The sequence below is a fragment of the Puma concolor genome, chromosome A2 (genome assembly GCF_028749965.1).
Source record: "Puma concolor isolate L17-30 chromosome A2, mPumCon1.1.hap2, whole genome shotgun sequence".
NCBI lineage: Eukaryota > Metazoa > Chordata > Mammalia > Carnivora > Felidae > Puma > Puma concolor.
The window spans coordinates 172,107,044-172,132,031 of NC_141668.1; the positions used below are offsets into that span (position 1 = coordinate 172,107,044).

Below are 24,988 nucleotides of genomic sequence, written 5' to 3' on the forward strand. Positions count from 1 at the left end.
GAAGCCTGCTCCCTCCTTCCGGCCTCCTTTTATGGCCCGGCCACCCTGGTGGGGCCACGCCCACCTGGCCACACCCTCCCCCCCAGCCCCCGCCCCCCCTCCCCCCCCCCCCCCCCCCCCCCCGTGAAAGCCAAGGACGCCAGAGCCTGGGGCTGTTCACACTGTTTATTTGCTTCTCTGGGAAAGTCAAGAACAACAAGGCCTTGTCACACATCAAAAGCAGAGGGGCACTTCAGCGGAGGCTCACAGCTCGAGGACTCAAGGAGGAAGAGGGGGTCCCACGGCCACTGCCCAGGGTCACCTCGCAGGGGGCCTCTCCCCCTGCCACCAAGGGGCAGAGCTGAGTCGGGGTCCGGGCTGCGACCAGAGGCGACCCCTGCGCCCGCCCCGGGCACCGGGTGGGAGGCCCCTAGGGGAGGGGCTGAGACGGGGCCTCACCGACCACAGCCCACACGGGAGGGTCTGCGAGCGTGTGCACAAACGCGCCTCTGGGGCGAGCGTGGCTGCAACCGGGGAGATGTGTGTGCACATCCAGGTGTCGGCTGCCCCCAGGAGCGCAACCCCTGTCCCCGCCCCCCTCCCGGCGGGAAGGGGACAGGCTCGCATCGGGCGGGGCGGCAGATGGGGGTCTCCTGCGGAGGAAGCCCTCCCCACCCCCCCACCCCGCCCCCGCCCCAGGCTGTGTGCTCCTACCACTGTCGGAAATGTGCCAAGCCCGCTGGAGTGGCAGTGGCCTGATCTCTGGGGTATGGTTGGAGGGGCCCAGCACCCTGGTCCAAGCAGGTCCCGGGCAGCCCCCCAGGGTCCCCAAATTAGCACCAGGAGGAAGAAGGGCCCAGTGGGAGTGGGAGCTCAGGACAAGAAGCGGCTCGCGTGGCCCTGGGCCCCGTGGCAGGGGGACGGCGCAGGGGTCCTGGACCCATCCCCCACGGGGGCGTGTCCCTGGGGCTCTCCCTTCCCAGGCTCCAGCAGGCCGCCCCCTTCACCCCCGGCCACCCCAGAGAGAGCCTGGGGGGAGGGGCACACCAGGCTGGGGGTATCCAGAGAGCGGGGCCTGGCTTCTTTCCAGGACCCTGAACCTGACCTCCGACCCAGACTCCCCAAAGAAGCATGGCCTCACCCCAATGGCCTGGGTACGGACGCCACAGCTTCGGCCGGGAAACCCCATTTCCAGGGGCTAAGCGGGGACAGAGCGGGCCCCCAGGAGCCCTAACCCGGCAGGACGTCCCCTCGGGGACCTCATTGGAGGCGGCAGGAAGGCACAGGCAGGAGGCCCAGAGGGCGGCTGGCCGCCGGCCGCGGCTGCACCGAAACCCGGCCGTGTCCTGGGGGGGGGGGGGGGGGGTGGCGGGGGAAGAGGGTGCCCTTCGCGTCGGGAAACGTGGGTCCGTCCGTGTCGCTCTCCTACGAGGCGCAGGTGCACGGCTCAGTGGCTCAGGGGTGTCGGGGGTGGCGATGGGGTGGGGGACCCCCGTCCCTCTCTTTCCATTGAAAGAACCCTCGGCGGGACCATGTGACAGCCGCGTGTCCGGGGCCCGTGACTGTGGGTGGAGGGCGGGCAGGCGCCGGGCCGGGCGGTGGGTGACTGTGGGTGGAGGGCGGGGCGGGGGCGGGGGCCGGGGGGCTCACATGATAGAGCAGCATTTACAACGCTGCTTCTTCGTGTCCAGGTCCTGGGGGTCGCTGGCGGGGGCCTCGGGCCCCACCTGGTTCTCCTCCCGGGAGGCGGCGGCCGCGGGGGGCTCGGCCGCGCTGCCGTTGGGCGGGGCGGGCTCCTTGAGCTCCGCGGCGTCCTCGATGACCACCAGCTCGGCCGTGATGGTGCCCTGCAGCCCCAGCACCTTCTGGCTCTCGGCCTCGTCCTCCACGTTCTGGTAGCCCATGAAGATCATGGTGACCGGGGGCTCCTGGCCGGGCTGGATGCCCGGCGGGCCCGACGTGGCCTCTCCCGGCTGGGCCTGCACGCCGGTGATCTCCCGCCTGGACGGGGTGCTGTGCGCCGCCTCCTTGGGCGCCCCCCGGGCCTCCGCCGCCCCCGCCGCGGACCCCGCCTCGCTCAGCGTGACCTCGTCGGCCTTGTGGATGAGCTCCTCTACCTCGGAGGAGCTCAGCGGCTGGATTCCGTTCTCCGCGGTGCCGTCCACAGCGTGGACCACTGGCAGGGGTGGGAGAGACAGACAGACAGACGGAGAGTAAGCTGGCTCTCTCCGGGAGGAGGGGAGGCCTGGCAGGGCTGTGGGCCGCCCCCGAGGGTAAAAAGGAACGCGAAACCGAACCACGCGTTTAACACCAACGGGCATCGAAAGCTCCCTGTGGGCGTCCGTGCCCCCCCAAACCGGCGCACAGACGAAAATGTACAGGCACAGAAGCACCTGTTGGAGACCAGGAAAGACTGCAATCCAGCGGACGGGGCCTCTGTCTGCTTGCTGCAGTGTTGCCCGGCGACTGGGTCCCACGCCGCTTCGGACCATGGACGTGGCCAGCCCTTGGTCACACAGCTGGCCGGGGCTGGACCCGACCGGTCTAAGTGGTCTAAGTGGTCACACTCCTGGTCTAAGTGTGTTTCCCTCCCATGAGGAGTTTCGGGGACCGCGACTTCCTTCCTTGGGTCCCTGTGGTTGACCCTGAGTTAAAGTTTAGTCTGGTCACTCCCTCTCCTGACCACCCTGGACTCCGTCGCTCGCTGAGGAAGAAGACTGGCCCCTCTAGATACCCCCAGCCTCATGTGTACCCGCCCCCCCCCCCCATGTCTGAAGGGAAGACACATGCGTGCATACAATCTCCCTAAAGGCATTCTCCAGATCTCCCCAGCTCCACACTGGTGTCTCTGATCTGGGCTGGAGTCCCCAAGGTCAGGGAGCAGTCCCCGAGGGCAGGGAGGGGTCCCGCCACACCATGGCGCCAGCCCAGCAGACTCCTGGAAACACAGCTGCCCTTCGTCAGTGTGTGTGTGGGGGGGGACACACCCTAGGGACTTGCCTCCTCTGGGGTCGAGGGACAGCTGCCCTTCGTCAGTGTGTGTGTGGGGGGGGACACACCCTAGGGACTTGCCTCCTCTGGGGTCGAGGGTCAGGGCTCCAGTTCCCGGTTTCTGCCCAGAAGGAAAGCGCTTTCTACTTTCGGTTTCCAAATCCGGGGGACGGGCGTCCACACCTCAAGGCCTTGCAGCGACTCTGGGCTGGAGGCCCGGAGGGTGGGGCGTGCCCTGGTCATACGGGATCCAGCCGAGTGTTTCCCACTGGCCACTGCCCCCGAGACAGGAATCCGAGCCCTTGGCCGCCATGGAAATGGATCACCTTCCCATTGCTAAGCAACCAGAGTCCAGTCTGGCGGGTCCAGAGTCCCCCAGGCTGGGCCAGGCTGTGCTCAGGGAGGACCTTCTGGGAGCCCAGGCATCAGGCACTGCCTCCCTGCGAGGTCACTCTTGTCCAGGAGACAAGGCAGCCGGGACGTGCCCAGGGCCACACAGCTGGCGAGGGCTGGAACGGGGACTCTGCCCACCCAGGTCTACGTTCCAAACCACGACAGAGCTGGGCTGCGAGTGGGCCCCTTTCACAGCCACAGAGACCGAACAGCCTCTAAGATCATGAGGCTCTGGGAATCAACACAGCGAGACCTCATCTCACCACCGACACGATGGCTCCAGAAATAATGATAGTAACTTGAAGAGGGACAATAACAAGTGTTGCCGAAGACGTGGGGAGCTGGGGACCCTTGTGCATGGCTAGTGGGAGGGGGAGATGGGGTGCCTGGGGGCTCTGTCGGTTGAGCGTCTGACTTCAACTCGGGTCATGATCTCGCGGTCCGTGGGTTTGAGCCCCGCATCAGGCTCTGTGCTGACGGCTCAGAGCCTGGAGCCTGCTTCGGATTCTGTGTCTCCCTCTCTCTCTCTCTCTGCCCCTCCCTGGCTCATGCTCTGTCTCTCTCTCTCTCCCTCAAAAATAAATAAACATAAAGAAAAGAAAACACCCAGCAGTTCCTCCAAAGGTAAAACACAGAGTCCCCATGTGACCCAGAAATTCCATGCCTTGGTATCACCCAAGAGAAATGAAAACATGTGCCCCTACAAAAACTTGTAGAGCGTTCTAAAACCCAAAAGAAGGAAACATCCCAGACAGCCATCAATGATGACTGGATAAACAAAATGTGGTCCTTCCAAACAATGGAATATTACTCAGCCCATAAAATACGAACGCGGACGGACCCTGAACACACGGCGCTCGGGGAGGGAACCAGACACAAACGGCCACTTGTGTGTGATTCCACTTGTGTGATTCCACGTGTGCGAAATGTCCAGAACAGGCTCATCCACAGACAGGAAGGGGGTTACGTGGATGCCACGGTGGGCATGGGGGGTGATGGGGCTTCTGCTTTGGAGAACGAAAATGTTCCGGGATTAGAGCACATGACATGGTGAACGAACCCAAACCCACTGAACCATGCGCTGAATTGGGTGGGTGTCCTGGACCCTTCCACTCCATACGCCACGTCTGGGCACAGACCCCACTGTGGACTTACTGACAGACTCTGGGCCGGGCGGTATAATTTTATCCCCGACCCAGGCGGCCAGCTCCATGAACTCCACTGCACGAGGAAAGCAAATGGTTTGCCTTAATTTTGAATACAACTTTTTAATGTCTTCTCAAAGCGTACTTTGTTTACTGAAGTGATCCGTCTCCTTTTCCCTACCATTGTAGTAAATACTGCCCGAAATTTCCCCTCCCTGGGGTTAATTATATACTGTCCCACAGGCCATGCCAAACATGAGCAAAAGTTTAAATGCCAAAATATTTATGAAATTGCTGTCTAAACACGGACGGATAACACAGTTTAAAAGAAAGTTTTTTCTTGGGCCGCCTGGCCGGCTCAGTCAGTTGAGCGCCAACCTCAGCTCAAGTCATGATCTCACAGTTTGTGAGTTTGAGCCCCGCGTCGGGCTCTGTGCCTGGAGCCTGCTTTGGATTCTGTGTCTCTCTCTCTGCCCCCCCCACCCCCGCCCCGCTCATGCGTGTGCGCACGTGTGCTCTCTCTCTCTCTGAAACATAAACATTTTAATAAATAAAGTGGGTTTTTTTTTTTTTACCTAAAAACAAAAAGTGAATTTTATGGCTTATGACTTACAGAGAGAGAGAAAGAGGGAGAGACAGACAGGCGTGTTGGGGCTTTTGACCAAGGCTGCTGCTCATCAGGCTTCCTGCCGGAGTCTCTCACACCCTGTTTCCCTCCCGGCCGCCAGAGGGAACTCCCCAAACCAAACCAGATCTTGGCACCTTGGCCCCTGCTCGCCCCTCCCGCCAAGGCTTCACTTGACGCCTCCCTCCACTCTGCACCAGCCCCACAGGCTCCTTTCAGTTCCTCCAGCTCAGCAAATTCCATCCCGCCACAGGGCCTTTGCACATGCTGTGGCCTCCGTGAGGCGCACTGTTTCCTTGTGCACCTGCTGTGCGTCCAGTGAGGCCCTGCTCACTTCCTCTGAGGAGCCTCCCCCGGCCCCTCCCCGCCCCCGCTAGACGCCGCACCTCTGGGGGTCTCGTCATCTTTATCTCAACAATAATCATCTAAATTTATTCATGAGCTCCAGACTGAAGGGCTGCGCCCACGGGCCGAGGGGCTCTGCTAGGACAGAGCCGCGTCCCTCTGTGATTCGATTCCCAGAGCCCAGCCTAGGACCCAGCCCTCAGCCAAGCTTCGGGTCAGGTTCCCGGAGTGAACAAAGACAGGGCTGCAGGCCCAGTACTGAACGGCCTCTAAGTCAACAGTGGGCTGTGGGGGGTGAGACCGTTCCCCGAGCAGCACCCACGTCAACTCAGGTGGGCTGCGGGAAGGGGGTGGGGTGGGGGCCTGGGGTGGGGGACGGGGGCCGCATACCTTTGGTCTCGTCTTCGTACACCTTGATGCCCTGAGGGAGCGGCTCCCGAGGGAGCAAGGTGGTGCTGGACAGCACCCGGGTCTCCCCCGTCACCTTGTCCTTCTCCACCGTGATCTCGACCGAGTACATGGCTGGCACGGGAGGCACGGGTTACCCAAGGCCACCTGCCCACGTGCCCCCCGCCGGCTGCAGCCAAGCCAGGGAGGGGAGCCGGCAGCGCAGAGCCAAGCAGTGGGGACGCCCTCCACGCAGCGCCCCCCAGCTCCTCGTCTGCCCACAGCTTCCCGGCGCCACACGGGCGCCAGCCTGAGGTCCTTTGCTCGGCATTCGAAGCCCAAACTCGCATCCCACCCCACGTGGAAAGCCTTGCACTGCTTCTGCTTCCTCAGAGCCAGCGGGAGGCCATGCCTTGACCACGGTCACAGCCAAGATCTGAACTTGGGTTGGCAGGCCTGCGTTCCCAGCTGGATCTCCGCCCCGTCCTGGACCCCCCACCCCCGCCTCGGTGGTCAGCATGTCTGTGCGTCCGTACTTCGGTCAACTATCAAACTGATCGTCAGCTCTTTCCCTATGAAGAATGGAAAATTCCCTCTTGAAATAAATGAGCGTCATTACCCATTAGAGCCATAATTCCACAGCCAAAATCCCGCCCCCACTGTACAGAAATCACCACCACGAACACCACGTGGGGAGCCTGGGTCCTAGCAGCGACCCCCGGGTGCGGACTACGGCCCCCAGGACCTCGCCCTGAATCCCAGGATCCCACCTTCCCCTCAGGGTCCCCGAGGAGCCCCCAAACCACCATGTCCAAGACTCCCTCCAATCTGCCCCCGTAAGCCGCCCCTCCTGGGTCCCCCTACCCGGATCAGGGCGATTCCCTCCTCCTCCGCCTCTCTCACCCCCCACATCTGTCCATTTGCAAATCTAGTGTGTGCTGCCTTGGGAACAGTTGGAATCTCAACCCACATCTCAACCCCTCCGTGTCCCCCGACCAGGTCAGCTCCCCATCTCCCCCCACCGCTCTGGGACCCACTGAAGGCCTCTCCTGCCCTCTCACTGGCCTCCAGGCGCCGCCCACGGTCTGTTCTCCCCATTGCCACCAGAGGGCGCCAGTGAGCACTGGGTGGTGCAGGTCCCTTCTCCCCCCACAGCCCTCCAGGGCTCCCCTGTGCTGTCCCAGGGTTAAGGCCTGAGTCCTCCCACACCCACGGGACCCAGCATGACTTGGCCTGCGCTCACCTCCTTCCTCTCTCCCCCCAGCTCATTCTGCTCCAATCAACTCAGGCCTCCTGGTTATTCCTTCCCCAAGGCAGGTACAAATCCAGCCCCCGGGCCTTTGCATGTGCTGTGACCTCCACCTGAAACACCTATCTCCCTGTGCCTTGCTCCTTCACTTCTTTTGGGCCCTTGCTCAAAAGTCACCTATTAAGTTTGGCCTCCCCTGAGCCCTCTGATTAAATGTGCCCCCTCCAGCTCCACCCGCTGCCTTATTTTCTCCATAAGTTAACTGCAGAGACATTGCCCTTATCAGAACGTCAGCCCCACCCCCCGCCCCGGGTTGTGCCCCTCACACCTTGCACACAGCAGGTGCTCAATAAGCACTTGCCAAATGACTGAACGAATGCCATTTAATCCACGCCCCTGCACCACCTAACACCCTCATCTCCAGACACACAGTTGCGTGGGTTGTGCACTACACAAGGTCATTGGTTAAGGGACAGGGTGGAGCTGGTCCGACTGGCACAGAGGTCCTGAAGACACCTCCTCCCTGGCAAATGCTACCCTCTGTCCCCTGCCTCCTGGGGCAAAACTGCCTGACCCTGCACGAGACCCCGGGCCTCCCCTGTCACCGTCCAAGGTGTCCTGGCCACCCTGCCCCCAATGTGGTCTTCACCTCCCTCTGTGGTTTCCTGCATCCACAACTCACCCCAATACCAGCAGCAGCAATAAGGCTTTGCCAGCTGTGACCACCCGTCACTGCTCCCGGGTTGGGTCCCTGACCCTGGGCCTGCAGTCAGTGTAATCCCGCTGCCCCAACAGGCGGAGACGGGGAGTCACCTTGTGGCAGAGCGAGAACCTGAACCCCAACTCTGTGTGATGCTTAGCGCTAACCCTGTCTCTCTCGGCTTCCCAGAGGCGCAGAAATGCCTGAGTCCCAGCTTGGTCACCTCCAGGAACGGTGCGCTCGCTCCCTATCCTGAGGCAGCCTGAGGACAGCAGAGGAGGGAGGCTCTGCAGTGAGCACGTGCGGGCGTGTGCGGCGGGGGGGGGGGGGGGGGGCCTGTGCGCCGCCCCACAGGCAGGGAGGGGGCAGCAAGGTTAGGGAGGACGCCGTGGGGAGCACTGGGTTAGAGAGCGGCCATGCGAGGGGCCCCACCTTCTCAGGGAAGCTGGGCCAGCGCGTGACCAGGGTGCCAAAGCAGGGGGGCGGCCGGGCCCCACCCCAGGCTCAGGGCTGGGCCTCGGTCCGGCTGCCACCCCCATAACCACAGCTCCTGCTGAGGGCGCGTCTGCGTCTGCCCCGGCCCCTGCCTCTCCAGGCCCCCCTGGGGCCGGCGCTCAGCCCAGGGACACAGCTGGGTGCAGGGGGCGAGGCAGGGGGCCGACCCACCTGCTTTCATCATGGTGGAGCCTTCGACCGTCCTCACAGGCGTGTTGGAGACTCCTTTCTCTGTTCAGGGAGTGAAGGGTAGAGACAGAGATGGGGGTCAGAGGAGGGACGGTCGCACAGACCCCCGGACACCCCTCCAGATACACCCAGACACCTCCAGCTGTCTCGACACCTCCCCACATGCTCACATACCCTCAGACACCCAGACACCCCCCAGACAACCCCCTGCAGATGCCCCCAGACACTCGGCCACCCCCCCCAGATACCCAGACATACCTGGACACCCCCAGACATCCCCTGGACACCCCCAGACGCCTGGGCACCCCACCCGGGCAGCCAGATAACCCCCAGACATGTAGACACTGCCCACACACCCAGACACTCCCCTCCACACGTGTGCACGTCCAGAACCCCCTAAACACACACCAGCCCCCAGTCTGCTTCCATCTCTCAGCTCAGATGATTTTCACAAAATCCCTGAGAGCCCTGGGTGGATTTTTTTTTTTTTACTTATTCATTTTTAATTTCACAGGAAGACACTCCCCTGAATAATTAACATGCAACCAATCAGGCGGAAGACACTGGCCACCACCTCCAGTCCCGGCTGGTGGCCCTCCTTCCACGCTCCCACATGCGGACACTAGTTCAATATGTGCTTTAAAAATATAATTTATATTAAATAGTTTTAACATGGTTAATACTTTATTATATTTAACAACCATATTTGCAATTAAATCTACGTTTAAGCACCATACATATTTGTGAAATATTGGCAAACGTATATTATTTATCTGTGATCCTTTTTGAGGAAAGGAGTAAGAGAGATCCCACATCTCAAACTTTTGGCTTTTTGTCTTTGTTTCCTGAATGGCAGACTTTCACCTGTGGGCGGGGAACCTTGTCCTTTAAAACAGCGCCCCGTCCCCCGGACTTGCCGAGACGCTGATTTCTTGCCCCCACAGATCCCATTGTATAGACGTGAAAACCGAGGCCCGCCCGCCCGCCGGCACAGGAGCAAGTGGACGTGGCCAGAGGCGGGGCTCCACAGAAGCGACAATAACCGGCCTCCGTCGGCAACGCCAGCCACCGGCCGTCACTTTCCAGGCACCCTCCCCAAGCCCACCACCCGCCTCCGGCCACCAGAGGGCGCTCGGGCCCCGCCCCTCCCCAGAGCCTACCTTTGGGCGTGCCCACCGGGGCCTGCAAGAAAGAAGGGACAGAGGTCAGGGCTGGGGCGCGCCTTCCCGCTGGGAGCAGTGGGGGGGGGGGGGACCCCCGCAAAGGGCTCGGCTTGGCAGCTGGTGACCCCATCACAGGTGCGGTCTCCTCCGGAAGGGACCCCCCCACCCCTGCCCTAGCCTGTGACAGCCAGATAATGTCCCGCCCTGCTCAGACGCCACCGGTGGCTCTCTGTTGCTCCCCAAACGAAGACGAAACCCTTCTCGATGGCCCCCAGGGTCCCGGGTCCACAGATTCCCTGCCCGCAGGCCTCTCCTTCCCCACCCCCCCCATGTCTGGCCAGCCTCCCTGTTCCTTGAACACATTCCTGTCCCAGGGCCTTTGTATGTGACGTCCCTGCACTCTAGATTTCTGCCTGGCTGGTTTCTCACTCTGCACCCCGACCACATCATGTCACTGTCCCTCGAGGTACCGTGTCACGTACCCAACCAGTGTCTCGGTCTCCTTCAGGACGCGGGCATCACGACAAGGTCTATACACAGTCAACCTCGGTGCAAGGTCCCTCTCGTCTCAAGCCCAAACCCAAAGAACTCCCGTTCCATTTCAAAACCCACCTCCTCCAGGAAGTCTGTCTAGAGCTCCCATGCATCAAAGGCCTCCTCAGGGACTCCGCAGGACCCTGGGCTGATCCATCGCGGCCTGACCACCCTCCCCCCGCTCTCCTGGCATGATTCGGCGAGGCCAGGCCCCAGGCCACATCCCCCTGGTCTGCCCCAAGCCAGGCCCCGGAAAGCAGTGAGAGCAGGGGACAGCTGACAGAGGAGCATGTGGCGAAGGGCCTGGACACACGGCAGGGATGCCGGCCTTCGAGACGCCCCCAGGGCCCCTGCCCCAAGGCAAGGTGCCGTCACAGCTAGGACACGAGGGAGGGCAGAACACGTGTCCCAGGGCTCCTGAATCTACAGCAGCAAAGGTGCCTGGGAGATCTTGAATCTGTGCTAACACACGGCGTCCATGAGCTCTGGGTCCAGAGCTCCAGGGTCTGGTTTCGTCAGACCCCAGAAACATGGCCAAGTCCGGTAAAGACCACCTCCTAGCAGTGTGGCCTCAACCTGTCCGGGTCCCGGAGCTTCTCTTCCACCCGAGGGGGGCGCTGTTCCCACCGGAATGGGCCCACGGACAGGCGACGGCGGTGGCAGACTCAGTAAAAGCAGGGGTGACAAGTGGGGGTTTCGTCGACCTGGCCCACGCGCCAGGTCTCGTGCAAAGTGCCCGCGGTCCCTCCTGACACCCCAGCACGTGGGGGCGCTTAAGGGGGGGTGGGGGAAACTGAGGCACACAGCGGGAAGTGGCTCTGAAGTCTGAGAAGGGGCGGTGTCTCGCCCTGGGGCTGGTCCTGGTGGGCGCCCCAGGCGCATCATCACCTCCTCACCTGCCGAGAATCGAGCGCCACCTCCGTCTTCTCGTCCTTGGCCGGGCTCGGGGCTGCGGCGCCCTCTCCAGCAGCGGTGGTGAGCGGGCCCGCGTTCTCCAGCACCTCAATCTCCTTCTGGAGCCTGGGGAGGGCGCGGGGGGGGGGGGGGGGTGAGCGCCAGCGCCACCGTGGGCTCCCTGACCCGATGCCCCCCACCCGCTGGGAGCCATTTGCATCCTCCCCTCTCGCAACCGGGGAAACCGAGGCGGGCAGCCGGGCCGGGCTGGCCCGTCCCTGGCACCTTCACTGCCTCCGGGTACTTGTCTGTTGGTTTGTAACCAAGTCTCCTGTTTTCCGTTCACATGCATTTATGTTTACAGGAAGCTTTCTCTCTCTGGGGGAACTGGAAAACCCACATCACCTTCCAAATACTGCAAAGTAACGAGCACACGGCCCCGTGAGAACAAAACAGCGCCGGCCGGGGCTTGGGGCCGTGGCCCCTGATGAAGTGAGCCTAGCCCTAGGTGGACAGGCTGGCCACAGTTAGGGTCAGCCTGGAGGGCTTCCTGAGGGAGGCGTCCAGGCAGAGCCACCTCAGGAGGGAGAAGAAAGCCAAGGGCCCCCAAAGCACTTGACTCGTGCGGGACACACGGCAGGGCTCAAGCGAGGCCCCCTCCCCTGTGAAGTCTCCTGAACTGGCCCGTGTGCCCCGCCCCGCCCAGGGCTGCACCCAGCAGGGTGGGGTGTAGAAGCCCACCTCGTCCAGCCCCCAGTGGCCAACAATCCCCAGCAAGTTTCTGCCCTCTGCCCGGCAGTCCTGTCCCGCCTGAGTCCCGCCTCCATTCGAGCCCCCTGCTCTGGCCCCGGGGAATAGGCTTGGACGGCAGGACAGGATCCCAGGTCTTCGTGGTGGGCGGGCCGAGCTGTGGGGCCCGCGCAGGCCCCACGCCTCTTGGACCTTCTCTGGCCAAGTGGACGCTTGGAATTTTGGCCGTCACTTCCCTCCACCGTGACCCTGCCGCCCTGGAGCTGAGCCTCTGCCTGCCCGGAAACCCCAGGCCTTTTGTCCCGGCCCGGGGCGGGGGGGGGGGGGGGGGGGGGGGGCGACGGGGGGGGGGGGTCACTTTCCCTGGGCCCGCCCCCCCCTCCCCAGGCTTCCTGCGGGCCCAGCTGCCTGGGCGTCTGTGGCCAGCACCAGCACCAAGCCAGGGAAGGCTCACCGGCGGGGCTGGCGCCAGGAAACCCCCAGGGAGGCCGCTGTGGGCAACTCCCATCCTCCAGGATCCGCCCCGACGGTCACCCTCACACACCTGCACCGCCGGGCGCTGGAAGGAGCAGGGGGTCGCGCCAGGCAGCCCCCCGCCCCCTCAGGCCCAGCTCAGAGGCCCGCACGCCATCCATCAAAGCCGCGCCTGGACCGCACCCCACCCACCTGGAGATGGACCCCTCCAGCAGCCGCGCCCTCTGCTCGTCCTCCCGCATCTGTCTCCGCATGTCCTCGTCCCCCTGTGATGCTGAGGACGTCTCCCCCAGCAGCCAGCGCTCCCGCAACGCCTTGGACTGGGGTTGATAGGGACCCGGGTCAGAGTCAGGGTCCGGTCAGCTCTGCCTTCTCACTCCCCCAGCCCCTGTCAGGGGCAAGGCCCAGGTCCTGGGGCCCGGCCCCCCGCCCCCCAACCAGCCGAGGCCCGGGTCCTGGGGCCCAGCCACCCCCCACCAGCCAAGGCCCGGGTCCTGGGGCCCGGCCTCCCCCCACCAGCCGAGGCCCGGGTCCTGGGGCCCAGCCACCCCCACCAGCCGAGGCCCGGGTCCTGGGGCCCGGCCTCCCCCCACCAGCCGAGGCCCGGGTCCTGGGGCCCAGCCACCCCCACCAGCCAAGGCCCGGGTCCTGGGGCCCGGCCCCCGCCCCAACCAGCCAAGGCCCGGGTCCTGGGGCCCTGCCCCCCCCCCCCACCAGCCGAGGCCCAGGTCCTGGGGCCCGGCCCCCCCCCACCAGCCGAGGGGTCCCAGGTCCCAGAGGCTCTGCCTCCCCCTAGACGAGGCCCAGGTCCCTGGCCGGGCCGCCCGCTCAGGACCTTCAGGTGCTGTAGCTGCCGACGGTCGTCCTCCAGCTGCCGACGCTTGCTCTCCATCTCCGCCTGCCACCTCCGCTTCTCCTGACGGGGATGCACACGACGGGTCAGGACTAGGGGGGCCACACAGACCCCACCAAACCCACTGGACGCTTTGCCCACACAGATCCTGCTTTACTGTGAATGGCACCTACTTGGCCGATTGGATCCCTGCCTGTCCTCCCCAGCCTATGCCCCGGTCTGACCCCCCAACCTGACCCCCCCCCAGTCTGAGCCCCCAGCCTGACCCCCCCACCTGTCCCCCCATCTCCAGTAGAAGGCTCCACTAGGAGTCCACGTTCTGAGAACTGAGGGGATCCCTTCATGTCCATTTTGCGGGGAGGCACTCAGGGTTCCCGTGGGACGCCCTGGTTCTGAGTCCCAAGGGCCCCGGGCTGGGTGTGGAGACCCCGACCCCCATCCACACCGTCTGAGGGGCAGGGGACTCACTGCAATGGCCTGGAGCCGCTCCTGCTGGGATGTGGTTTCTGCCGCCAGGACCCTGGGGGAAGAGAACGCACAAGGTCAAGGTGGGGCCCACCCCAGCCTGCTTTCAACAGATCTGGTCAGAACCCAGCCCTGTGCCTTCCAGCTTCATGGGACCCTTCCCTGCCCCCCTCAGAGGCAGCTCTGTCCTGTCCTGAGCCTCATCACCGCATTCGTTCTCCTGCAAAGCTTCCTGCCCCCCTCAGAGCAGGGCCCAGGGACAGGAGGGCGGGGCTCTGCCTAGACACTGGAGAAGGGTTTGGGGAAGAGCTGGGTCGTGAAGGATGTGCAGGAAAAGGCGTGCAGCCCCTCGCCCAGACTCGGGAGACTGGTCAGGACAGCCCTCCCCTCGCCCTCCTACCCAGCAAGCACCTGTCATCCAGCCCCGGGAGGGACACACGGAGGGTGAAGGACCCCACGGCCCCCCTCCCAGCCCTTGGACTTGCTATCCTGGGGGTTCCCCCGGAGTCTCCCGGGAGCCCCAGTGCTCAGAAATGGCTCTCAGCCCCCTGGGGAACAGAGGCCAAGAAGCAGCAAACCCGGATTTCAGCCCCAGACACGCTTTCTCATCCACGGGATGATTTCGGGAAGCCACCCAGAACTGGCACGTAGCGGACTCTGGATAAACGTCCGTGTGGCCAGGTGCAGCTGAAGGGACAGGCTTCCTGCTTCCGTGGGGGGAGGCAAGAGGCCTAGGACTAGATGGGGGCCTGGTTCTTGCCCTTCCCTCCCCACTGCTCCCCCAAACCCTCCACACATGGTGGGAAACAGCAGAACCTGGCCTCTCCTTTCTATGGCCTCTCGCAGGGCCCCTGGAAACTGCACACAGTAGGTGCTCAGTGAAACGTCTGCACATAATAGGGTCTCAGTAGTTGTATACAGTAGGTGCTCAGTAAGATGCCTGCACACAGTAGGTGCTCAGTGAAATGGCTGCACATAGTAGGTGCTCAGTAGTTGCACACAGCAGGTGCTCAGTGAAATGTCTGCACCTGAGCTGTCGCCCGTGATGGGCCTGAGGATAAAGTCTGGCCTCCAGGGCCTCTGTGACAAGGCGAGGCAGGGAGAGGAGGCAGGGTCTTGAGCTCCAGCGTGGACCCCCCGCCTCCCGGTTCTCTGCCCAAATCCCCAGCGATCCCAGGGCCTCTCTGGCCTCACCAGTCTCACGGGGGCAGGGCCGGTGGGCACGGGGGGGGGGGGTTCTGGGCAGTGGGACCCGGATCCTCTTACAAGACCCTCATCTGCACAGGGACGAAGTCACAGACCGTCCTCCAGGTCTGCTTTCGCCCCGGCCAGCCCTCAGCCGTGGGCCAGGAGCCACCCCGGGGCCTCCAAAGACCCTCCACAGACCCTCCAACCCCTCTGGGCCTTGGCTCCCCATCTGGACAAACAGCGGGTACAGACGCCCGAACTCCTGTTGGGTGCCCCCCGCCCCGCCCGCTGCCATTCAGAAAGGAGACAGAGGCACAGTCACACGGTGTGTTGGGTGAGGTCCACCCCTGGGACCGAGGCTCCACCCACACCCAGGAGGCTGCTCCCGGGGAGATCCATCCTGAACTGCAATGCCCCACCACACACCCCACTCAGGCTCAGGTTCCTGGCCTTGCTGAGGCCCGTGAAGTCATCTGGTTCTCACGCCCCGGCCAGGTGACCCCACCCAGCGCTTCCCTTCCTGGCGGGTGGCACCCAGCCCCTTTGTGCCTCCCAGGGACCCGACAACACCAGCCGCACCCTCTGTGGCTTCCCCCTCTCCTTCCTCAGGGAGGCTGGGTTCAGCCGGGCGAAGTTCAGGAAAGGCTTGATCCAGCACCCTAGCTTGGAGGCCCTCCCTGGAGGGCCCGATCAGCTACGTTTCTGGGTCTGCCGCACTGCTCTGTGCGCCCCACGGAGGCCCGCCCTCCACTTCTCGCAAAGCCCACACTTCCCATCTCCGGCCTCGACCACAGCCTGTCACCTGCCCGCCCCCTGAAGGCGCCCTCTCCACCCACAACAGAGGCAGAACAAAAATCAGAACCGCTGATTCTCCCGCCCTCATGCGTCCCTGGCTCCCATCACCCCTCGAAGGGAGTCCCAGTGTAGCCCAGCCCTCTCCACCTCTCCGCCCTCACCTCCCTGGTTCTCCCTCCTGCTTACTCCGTGCCCCAGACCCTTCCCGTCCACCTCAAGCGCTCCAAGCTCCTGATCCATCCTGCCTGCTGTTCACTCCGCCTGGTGCACTCCTCCCACCGCGAAGCCCAGAGAGGGCAAGTCACTCGTCCACAGTCACACAGCCGGGGAGCACAGAGCTCCGGGCCACCCCACAGGCCTACCCTTTCCCAGCTGCCACGCGGCCTCCAGGGACCCACCAGGAAGACGGTGGAGCTGGGCGAGGGGCGTATAGCCCCCGAGACCCCAGCGCGCACAGGGGCCCGCAGGGCAGAGGCAGCAGCGGCCTCATGCTGGGTCCGCACCCCAGCAGGCAGGCGGCCATTCAGGCCGGACACAGGGACACGGGGACGCTCTGTGGCCAGCCTGCCAGGCTGGAGACAACAAGGCAGGCAGTGTCCTCGCTGGGCGGCATGTCCCTGCCGGCTGAACCAGGTCAGGGGAAGGTCAGGCGGGCCCACTGTGGAGAGGCACACAGGCCCCGGGGAGACAATATCCATCCCTCCCTTCAACGTCCCCGTCGTCCCTGTCGCAGCCTAGAGGGCGCAGCCTTGCGCAGCCCCCTCGGCGCCCCTCCCCACGCCTCAGGGCGCCAAAGCCGCCCCGCCCCGGGCGCCGCCCCCCCCCCCCCCCCCGTGGGGCCCGCGGGAGGCGGTCGCCCTGGCAACCGCACCGTCCCCATGGCAACGCGGAGGCCGGCACGCGGGGGCTGGGCCGGCGCGGAGCATCTCCCGCCCCCAAGCCGGGCCTGGGGGGCTAAGGGGTTTCCCGCCCTGGGCCTCAGGGGCCGCCGGGGAGGGTGCGATGCGGGGAGGTAAGGGGTCCGCCCTGCCCCGCTGCTGGGGGTGCCCCCCCTTCTGGTGTCAGGGGCCGCAGCCCAGGGAAGGGGATTGTACCCCGAAGGCCCTGGACCTGCCCCTGGAGCCAGGGAGACCGAGGTAAGCCAGACAACGCATCACAATCCGAAGGACAAAGTCTGCCGGCAGAATCCTAATCAAACGGCCACGACGTAGGGACACCGGTCCCAGCGCTCCCCACCTTCCCCCCCGCAGGGCTCAGCCCCATTTCCCAGGATGGGAAACTGAGGCTCGGGAGCCGGTGAGCATGTACAGGGCATTTGGGAAGCACCCTCCTGACGACGCTGAGAGGCAGGTGTAGTGATTCGGCCTGTTTCCTCAGTGGGCCAACTGACGCTCGATCCAGACAGGCGGGCTCCTGAGTGCTCCCCGAGCACAGGGCCTCCCTGAGGCCTGGCCAGGCCGCACAGGTGGGGGTGGGGGGGGACAATGGGATGGCGGGGACGCTCCTCAGGACCCAGCGAGGGACACAGAGGCCAGATGTCAGGGGATGCTGGGCAGAGAATCGAGCTTTGGCCAAAACACACGGTCGGGTTTGGACAGGTGAGAGCTGTCCCCGCCGGCCGTGTGGCCCAGGGCTGGTCACTCCCGTCTCTGGGCCTCCACTGGCTCTGCTGGGCAATGGGCCACAGCAGCTGCTGGTGGAGGGACAGACCCTCCTCCTGGAGGCCCACCCTCAGCACAGGCAGACTCCTGTCCTCGCCTGATTATTTTTACAGTGCTTGGAGCAAATTCTGGGCTCGAGCCCCGATGTGGGCGGCTCAGGACTCGAGAGGGTGTGGGCTGAGAGCGAATGAGATAATCCTGGCTTCAGGAGATGAGCTAATGAGGCCCAAACCCAAACGAGCCGGGCCCTGCAGAGGCCTCGGCTTTGGGAGGCGTTTATATTTTAAAGGCACCAGAGAGGTTACGCAACCTGCCCAAGGTCACCCAGCGGGCAGGATGAGCTGGGTCTGAGGCGGGAGGGGGGGTGTGGGGGGGGTCACACACCGGTCCTTCCAGGCCCATGCCAGGCAGCTCCAGTGGAATGAGGGGTCCTGGCCCAGGCAGGCACGGAGCCCAACACCGGCAACATTCCTGTGCTAACTAAAAGGAAACAGCCGTGGCCGTGGCCGTGGCCACGGGTGCAGGGAAGGAGAGCAGAGTCTGGCTGAGGAAGGGGCTAAGGAAGGGAGCCCTGTGGCCCGTCCCCCCACTGGGGTGGCTGGAATGGGGGGAGTCCTAACCTCACTGCTGGTTCCCAGCTCCCTTGTGGGGACTTTGTCCCCCTCCAGCCCCCAGAACCTTCCTCCCTGTGAGGCCCTGCACAGCCTGGTCACAAGGCTCAGCCTCTTAGCTGGTGTTCAAGCCCCCACCCTTCACCAGCTCCCTGCCTCCCCCTTTCCTTGCTCCAAGCTCAGAGCACATGCAGCTGCCTCTTCCAGGAAGCCTTCCTGATCTTGTCCCTTCATCAGGAAGGAATTGTCTTCCTCTGAGACCGTCGGCACAGGGGACAACTACAGTCTTTGGTGAGGTGAACAGCCCGTGAGGCATGGCCGGGTTTTCTGGAAAGCTCAAGGCAGAGAGGCATCACCCCCACAATGGAAACTGGGATCAGAGCAGGCCACAGATCCAGAGGCACAGTTGTTGCCTATTAACCTGGGGGTAGGGGAGGGGGGTGGACCCTGCCCTGGGCCCCCACGGGGGAAGGGCAGTGGGGCATGAATGGCACCCAGAGGCCTTCTCCAGCTTAGGGCAAGCAGGGCCTCAATCCAGAGGCAGAGACCAGCCCCAAAGAGCTGTGGTCCCTCCCCCGCCCCTCCCTCAGATCCAGCCACAACCCCCAAACATTCCAGGCATGCTCCCACCTCAGGACCTTTGCACTGGCCGTGTCCTCTATCTGCCGAGCTCTCTCCCAGGACTCACTGGCTCCCTCAACGTCACCTCCTCACGTAGGCCTCCCCTGTACCCCCAACCCCTCACCAGCTCGCCACCAAGCAGCACCCTCATCATTTGTTTATTTCCCCACAAGGACAGGGTCTCTTTCTGTCCATACCATGTCCCCAGCCCCCAGTGAACAGCAGGGTTCAATGAACGTTCACCGGGCCAGCGAATCAGTTAGAGTCTTTACCTTTTCAGAGGTGGCCCCCATCCAAAGGTCCCTCCCCTGTCACATTCCCACCACCCTGAGGACCACTGTCCTGTGACCATCTCTCTTGGAAGAAACTCAGTGTCACATCAGACATTTATCTAAAACAGGCTCCCTGCCTCCAACAGAGGACAAGTAATAGGCCCAAGGTCACCCAACCACCTCAGAAGTGACTATACAAATTAATGCGTAAAACAACCTAGTGTCGGGCGCCCGGGGGGCTCAGTTGGTTGAGCATCCAACTTCCGCTCAGGTCATGATCTCATGGTTTGTGGGTTCGAGCCCCGCGTCAGGCTCTGTGCTGACAGCTCAGTGTCTCCCTCTCTGCCCCTCCACGGCTCGCGCTCTGTCTCTTTCTCTCTCTCAAAAATAATAAACAAACATGAAAAAAAATTTTAATAAAAAATAAAATAAAAATTTTTTTTAAATTTTTTTTTCAACGTTTATTTATTTTTGGGACAGAGAGAGACAGAGCATGAACGGGGGAGGGGCAGAGAGAGAGGGAGACACAGAATCGGAAACAGGCTCCAGGCTCTGAGCCATCAGCCGAGAGCCCGACGCGGGGCTCGAACTCACGGACCGCGAGATCGTGACCTGGCTGAAGTCGGACGCTCAACCGACTGCGCCACCCAGGCGCCCCCAAAAATAAAATAAATTTAAAAAACAACCCAGTGTCCATTGATGGATAAACAGATAGAACACGTCCACCACACTCAGGAAGGTCCCTCGGCCGCGAGCAGGAGCGAGGCGCCCACCCCCGCCGCCCCGCGGACGGACCCCAGACACACGACGCTCAGGGAGGGAACCCGACACGAGAGGCCACGCGGGGTGTGAGTCCGCGTGTGTGAAACGTCCAGAACGGGCTCATCTGGGGACAGGAAGGGGGCTCGTCGGGGCTGGGGCGTGACTGGGGATGGGGATGGGGTTGCTTTTGGGCTGATGGAATGTTCTGGAACTAGAAAGAGGTGGTGATCGAACAACTACGTGGACATACTGAAAACCACTGAATTGTATCCTCCTGACAGGTGGATTCTGTGGTGTGTGGGTTGCATCTCAAGGAAGCCGGTAGAAAACACACACGTGTGGAGTGGAAACAGCTGGGCTGGTGCCAGGGCCCCACCCGCCCCATGGGCGGCGGCGGATCCCTCGGGCCCTGCCCGGGACTCTCGGGGTCAGGAGCGTCTGACTACAAACCGACCGGCAGCGCCTTCTCACCGTGACAGAAGTTACCAGAAGGGACCCTGCCCGTCACTTGGCCTTCAGAGCCCAACACTGCTGCCCCCAACACCCACGGTCTGCTCACCGGGCTGGGCTCCCAGGCCCGGCCCGAGCCCGCCCCCACCCTTTTGTCCTCGCACTGACTCCCCCTACTCTGATTCTCACCTGTCTTTCCCACTCGGCCTGGGCTGGGCTCCCCTCCAAATTCCCAGCCTGATCCGGACTGTCCCAGTGATAGGCTCAGGAGGTCCCTGAATTCCTGCTTTACACCCTTGAGAGCAGACAGACGCCCCAGGGGAGCCTGGGCGGCTCAGTCGGTTAAGCGCCCGACTCTTGATCTCGGCTCAGGTCATGATCTCATGGTTTGCGGGACGAGCCCCGCGTCGGGCTTGTGCTGACAGTGCGGAGCCTGCTTGGGATTCTGTCTCTCCTTCTCTCTGCCCCTCCCCTGCTTGTGCGCACGCGCGCTCTCTCTCTCAAAATAAATAAGTGTAAAAAAGTTGTTTGAAAACAAGACAGACCCCCAGGCCAACTCCACACACCATAGACACCGAGACCCGCCCTCAGCCATCGGCGCCACATGGAGACCCTGTGCAGTGTGGCCAAGGCGCCCGCCCTGCCCATCCAGGGGTCTGAAGTCAGGTCTCTGGCACCCAGTCACGGGGTCCCCCCTTCCCCCAGCTCTGCTGCCCAGACACGGGGTCCCCCCCTCCCCCCCCCCACGGTGACTGTCCACACTGAGCCCTGACCTGGTCCTCAGCTTCCAGATCCTCTTTCTATGCCTAGGTCAAAACCTCACTCCTCTCCTGCTTGGACACCGTAGGTCCGTGGCTGCCCGTGGCTCCCCTGCTGGGTGCCCCAAGCCTGGCAGGACCTAGCCCCGAGAGCACAAAGCAAACAGCACTGCTTTCTGCTGAGGCTTTCTTTTCCCACCTCCGGGCCTTTGCACAGGCCAGCCCCCCAGCAGGCACGCCCTCCGCCCACCTAGGTACACCTCTAAATCTCTCTCCTAGAGAAGGTCCGTGATGGGATGGAGCGGGGCCCTATCCCTACACAAGGCTCCGCGGGTGGGCAGGGAGTGTTACCTAAATGAACAGATCATAGGTGGATGGAAAGAAACGGGTTCCCAGACTTGGAAAAAGGGGGCATGATTTTTTTAAAGAACGTCAACCCACTTCCCAGCATGAAAATCTGAGACCCTTGAAGATGGACCTCAGCACCTGAGGCAGAACTCCCCCCAGAAATACTTATAGCATCGCCCCCGCCTCTAGCCACACCCCTCCTGGGAGGGGGCGGGGAGGCACAGGGCAGGTGGTCCTAGACGCAGGGGTGAGAAGCTAATGTCAGGATACCTAGCCCCCCCCCCCCCCCCCCCCCAGTCCATGGGACACAGGAAGGTACAAAGACCCCACCACCACCACCCCCAACCCTGGCAGCTGAAAGGACCCAGGAGCAAATCCCGGCGATGTGGCCTCAGATATATCAGGTCACCTCTCTGAGCCTCAGTTTCCCCACCTTGCAGGGCTTCGTGAGCATCCAGCACATTCACACGGACAAAAAGCCCCGTGCACAGCAAGGACTTACTAAACGTTACCCGCCTTCCCGAGTTCCTGCCACCACCGCTGGTACCGTCCCTTCAAGGGGACACTCTGTCCCTTCAAGGGGACACTCACTGTTTCACGGAACCCCCCTGCTTTCAGAAGGAAATGTCACCCCGTGGCCAAGACCGAAAACCAGACACCGCTCACGCAAACATCAGAGTAAAAACACTAAAAAATAGATACGACGAGAATAAAAGCCGGTGATTACGTTCAACTATCACTAGACGCTGCTGCCTTTTAACTGGTTCCGCTCTCGTTAAACGGGGAGATTAGCAAGTGTGAGAGAGGCGTTAAGGACCCATTTTGCACCCGGTTGAGACCTTCTCCTGGGAAAAAGGCCCGAGCCTGAGGCCGGGGAAGGAATCTGCTGCCCCGTCTGAGCCCATTCACCGGACTTAGGCTGCTCAGAGCTGCATAGCCGGGTGCCCTGGGCCAGGGGCCAGGCGGCCAGGCCCCCCCTCCCCGCCCAGGACAGGTATCCCACCCAGCTCCGTCGCTCCTCCTGTGCCCCACCCGTCAGCGGGGCCCCCATCCTGCTCCCGGCCTCCCTGGAGGTAGTTACTCAAGGATTTTGGTTAAACCCTTAAGTCGTTAAATTGACACAAACTAACTTAACCTTTAATTTAATCCTTAAATTAACAAAATTGTGATAAATCCTTCAATCCATATTTCACCTCTCCAGCAGCGCCGTGAGCCACGACCATCTCTCTGACTCGGATGGCAAAGCCCGTGGAGGAGGAAAGGGCAGCTGCCTCGGGCCCCTGGAATGGGACCTCAAGCTGGGCCACCAGGGCCGGGCGCTCCAGCAGGACAGGGCGGGATGGGGCCGCTCCCCACCCGCCCGGCCACCCAAGCCGGGGGCACAGACGCTTTCTCTCACGGCCACTCAGGCCCGTGAACGCCAAGCCGGTCCCACGTCTGCCCCCAGAAAACCCAGCGATCTACCCAACGTGGGGCCCGAGGCAGCATGTCTGATCCACGGGCCAAAGGCACTGGGGCAGGGCCGCAAGCACTCAGGGGCCCCTCTCCTGCTGTGTGACTCTGAGGCAGCGGCTGCCCCTCTCTGGGCCTCAGTAGCACCTCAGCGGGGAACGGGGAACGAAAGGGACAGCAGGAAATGAAACAGGGTCCAACCAGAATATCCGCTCATGCCTCCATCCTGGGCGGGCCTTTTCCTTGGTTTTCACCCCTCATCCCCCGAGGCAGCCCCCTCCCCACAGCCACACTCTGCTCAGGGTCTGCTGTCTGGAGGCCCAGAGGCTCCCCTCGGGCCTGGGGAGCAGCGCAGATAAACAAGTCGGGGAACCTAATGCGGGCAGACACATCCGGGCCCTGGCTCCCCTGAGCCCCTGGCTGGGCTCCCGGGGGCCGGGTGGGGGAGCAGGCCGGGCCTTTGTCTGGGTTTTCCAAAGCAGAGGACATCGGGTGTCCCTTCCTGGGGAGGGCGGGCTGCAGCGGCCCCCACCCAGCCGGGGGTGTGGCAGGTCACGGGTGAATCCCTGGAGGAGAGTTGTCGGCTCAGAAAACACACCCAGTGGGAAGGGCAGGGGCGGCTGGGCGATGGGGGGGGGCGGGCTGGGGGGGCCTCCCTGTCCGGGCCTCCGCCCGGAGGGTGGGGGGGGGGGGGGACCTGGCCCCAAGCAAGACAGCTGCTGGCCTTGGCACACAGTGCGGGGGCTGCCAGGACCCAGACACCACTTCTCATCTCCCGACCATGTCAGCACACCCCACAACCTCAGTGCCCACCTGTGGGAGTGGGGCCTGGGGGTTACCCTGACGCCAGGAGAGAGGGGACTCTGTCTGAAACGACTGTGCACGCTCATCCAGCACCTTGTGCGAGAACCCTCCGCTGCTGTGGGCAGTTCCTCGCCCAGCGCCCCGGGGACCCAGGCTGCCCCCCCCCCTCCCAGGGGGGACCCAGGCTGCCTGTCCCGCTTGCGCCTTTAGCCTATGGTGAACTGGCCAGGCTCTTCCTTGGCTACACCATTTGGGGTCCCATCTTGGGGACGCCTTCCCTGGGAAGGGATCAGACCCAAGCTCGCCTGCTGGAAAGCACCTGGACCTCCAGGCTCACACACGTCCCAGACCAGGAAGGCTGCAGAGAGGCCCCCTCCCTCCATCCCTCCCTCCCGCGGTAGTCAGGACAGTATCTGCTGGCTGGACCCCCGCCCCACCAGGCGCTCCTGACAGTGCTGTGGCCCTCGGGGAGGGCAGTCAGACAGAGGGAGGACTGGTGCGTCCAGGGCACAGGGAGCGAGTGCTCAGGTTGGAGGCGGGGGTGGGGGGGGGGGTGGGGGGGGTGCGGTGGGAGGCTGAAGGCCAGTGCGATGCAATGGGGAGGGGTCCGTCCATCACCCCACGGCTCCGCTCTGGAGCCCACAGGTGGCCGAGGGTCGAGGCTAGCCCGGGGACGCGGGCGGGGCTCGGGAAGAGACGCGGGCCTCCCCCTCCCCAGCGCCCCAGGCTGCGCCCCCACCGGCCGCTGCCGCCCCAGTCCCCACATGAGCCCGTGGGCCGCCGCCGGGGTCGGGGATGGGGGAGGCCTCAGGGCGGACGCGGCCCAAGTGCTTCTCCGGCAGAGCTGGGAGGCCCGGGAGGCCCGGGAGCCCCTCGCCGCCGCCTTCCTCTCCGCGCGGGGGCCGCGACGCGCCCCACGGAGGGACGGGAGATGGGGGGGAGGCCTCGCCCCTCCCTCGCCCCCCTCCCCCGGGCCCCCCGAGCCTTCCATCCCCGGCCCGAGCGCGCCTACTCACTCCATCTCCACGCCGAGGTCCGGGTGGGTCCGCGATGCTGGGCGGGGGCGGGCGCCGGGCGGGCGCGGGGGCGGGGGGCTCGGGGTGGGGGGGGCGGCGGCGGGCCGGGCAGCGGTGGGGGGAGGCCTGGCGGGCTAAGGCCTGGCGGCCGGGGCTGCGCGGCGCGGGGGCGGCGGCACCGGCTCGGGCATCGCCCCGCGCGCGGCTGTTTATTGTCCGGGCGGCGGCGGCGGCGGCGGCGGCGGCGGCGGGCGCGGGGGGTGGGCTGGGCGCGCGCGTCGCCGCCGCCGCCGCCGCCTCCGCCGCGCGTCTTGCGCTCGCTCCCCGCGCGCTCCCTCCCGGCTCCCGGCGCCGCGCCCCCTGCCGGCCGCCGCCCGCAGCCGCCGCGCCCCCCGTAGCCCGGCGCACTGGGCCCCCCGCCTCGGTCCCCGCCCCCAGCCTGGCGCCCTGGGACCCCGCCGTGCCCCCCCCCACCCCGCCCCCAACCTGGCGCACGGGGGGGTGGGGGGGGCTGTCCCCCCCGCCGCGGTCTCCGTCCCCTCCCCAGCGCCCTGGGCCCCCAGCCGCCCCCCACCCCCACCCCGCGCCCTGCATTCCGTGTCCCCGGGCGGCCGCCTCT

The 24,988-nt window shown here is 64.1% G+C and overlaps 1 protein-coding gene and 1 long non-coding RNA gene across 7 annotated transcripts; one reads left to right on the forward strand and one right to left on the reverse strand.

The window, feature by feature from the left end:
* Positions 1-151: 151 nt before the first annotated feature.
* Positions 152-24,484, reverse strand: PALM (paralemmin). 6 transcript variants are annotated; one of them, XM_086699776.1, is made up of 10 exons: positions 24,370-24,484; positions 13,635-13,686; positions 13,149-13,229; positions 12,506-12,633; positions 11,092-11,215; positions 9,659-9,680; positions 9,073-9,135; positions 8,481-8,540; positions 5,869-6,000; positions 152-2,155 (listed from the first exon to the last, which is right to left on the reverse strand). In XM_086699776.1, exons 1-10 carry the CDS (start codon positions 24,372-24,374, stop codon positions 1,626-1,628), a joined length of 1,197 nt encoding a protein of 398 aa, XP_086555902.1. In that variant the 5' UTR covers positions 24,375-24,484; the 3' UTR covers positions 152-1,625. The 6 variants fall into 6 exon arrangements, with proteins under 6 accessions (XP_086555902.1, XP_086555898.1, XP_086555899.1 ...); XM_086699772.1 differs by lacking the exon at positions 24,370-24,484 and adding an exon at positions 15,977-16,322; XM_086699773.1 differs by lacking the exon at positions 24,370-24,484 and adding an exon at positions 16,013-16,320.
* On the forward strand, positions 16,528-20,491 carry LOC147583956 (uncharacterized). Its single transcript, XR_015248623.1, has 2 exons — positions 16,528-16,750; positions 19,823-20,491. It is a non-coding gene; the product is annotated as an uncharacterized LOC147583956 (long non-coding RNA).
* Positions 24,485-24,988: the final 504 nt, after the last annotated feature.

Coding starts and splice junctions, on each gene's coding strand:
- PALM (XM_086699772.1), bottom strand. CDS start 16,137: ATGGCCGCCTGCCTGCTGGGGTGCGGACCCAGCATGAGGCCGCTGCTG. Junction 13,230..13,634: donor AGCGGCTCCAGGCCATTGCA/GTGAGTCCCCTG, acceptor CATCCCCGTCAG/GAGAAGCGGAGGTGGCAGGC. Junction 11,216..12,505: donor CTGGAGGGGTCCATCTCCAG/GTGGGTGGGGTG, acceptor CGCCCTCCCCAG/GCTCCAGAAGGAGATTGAGG.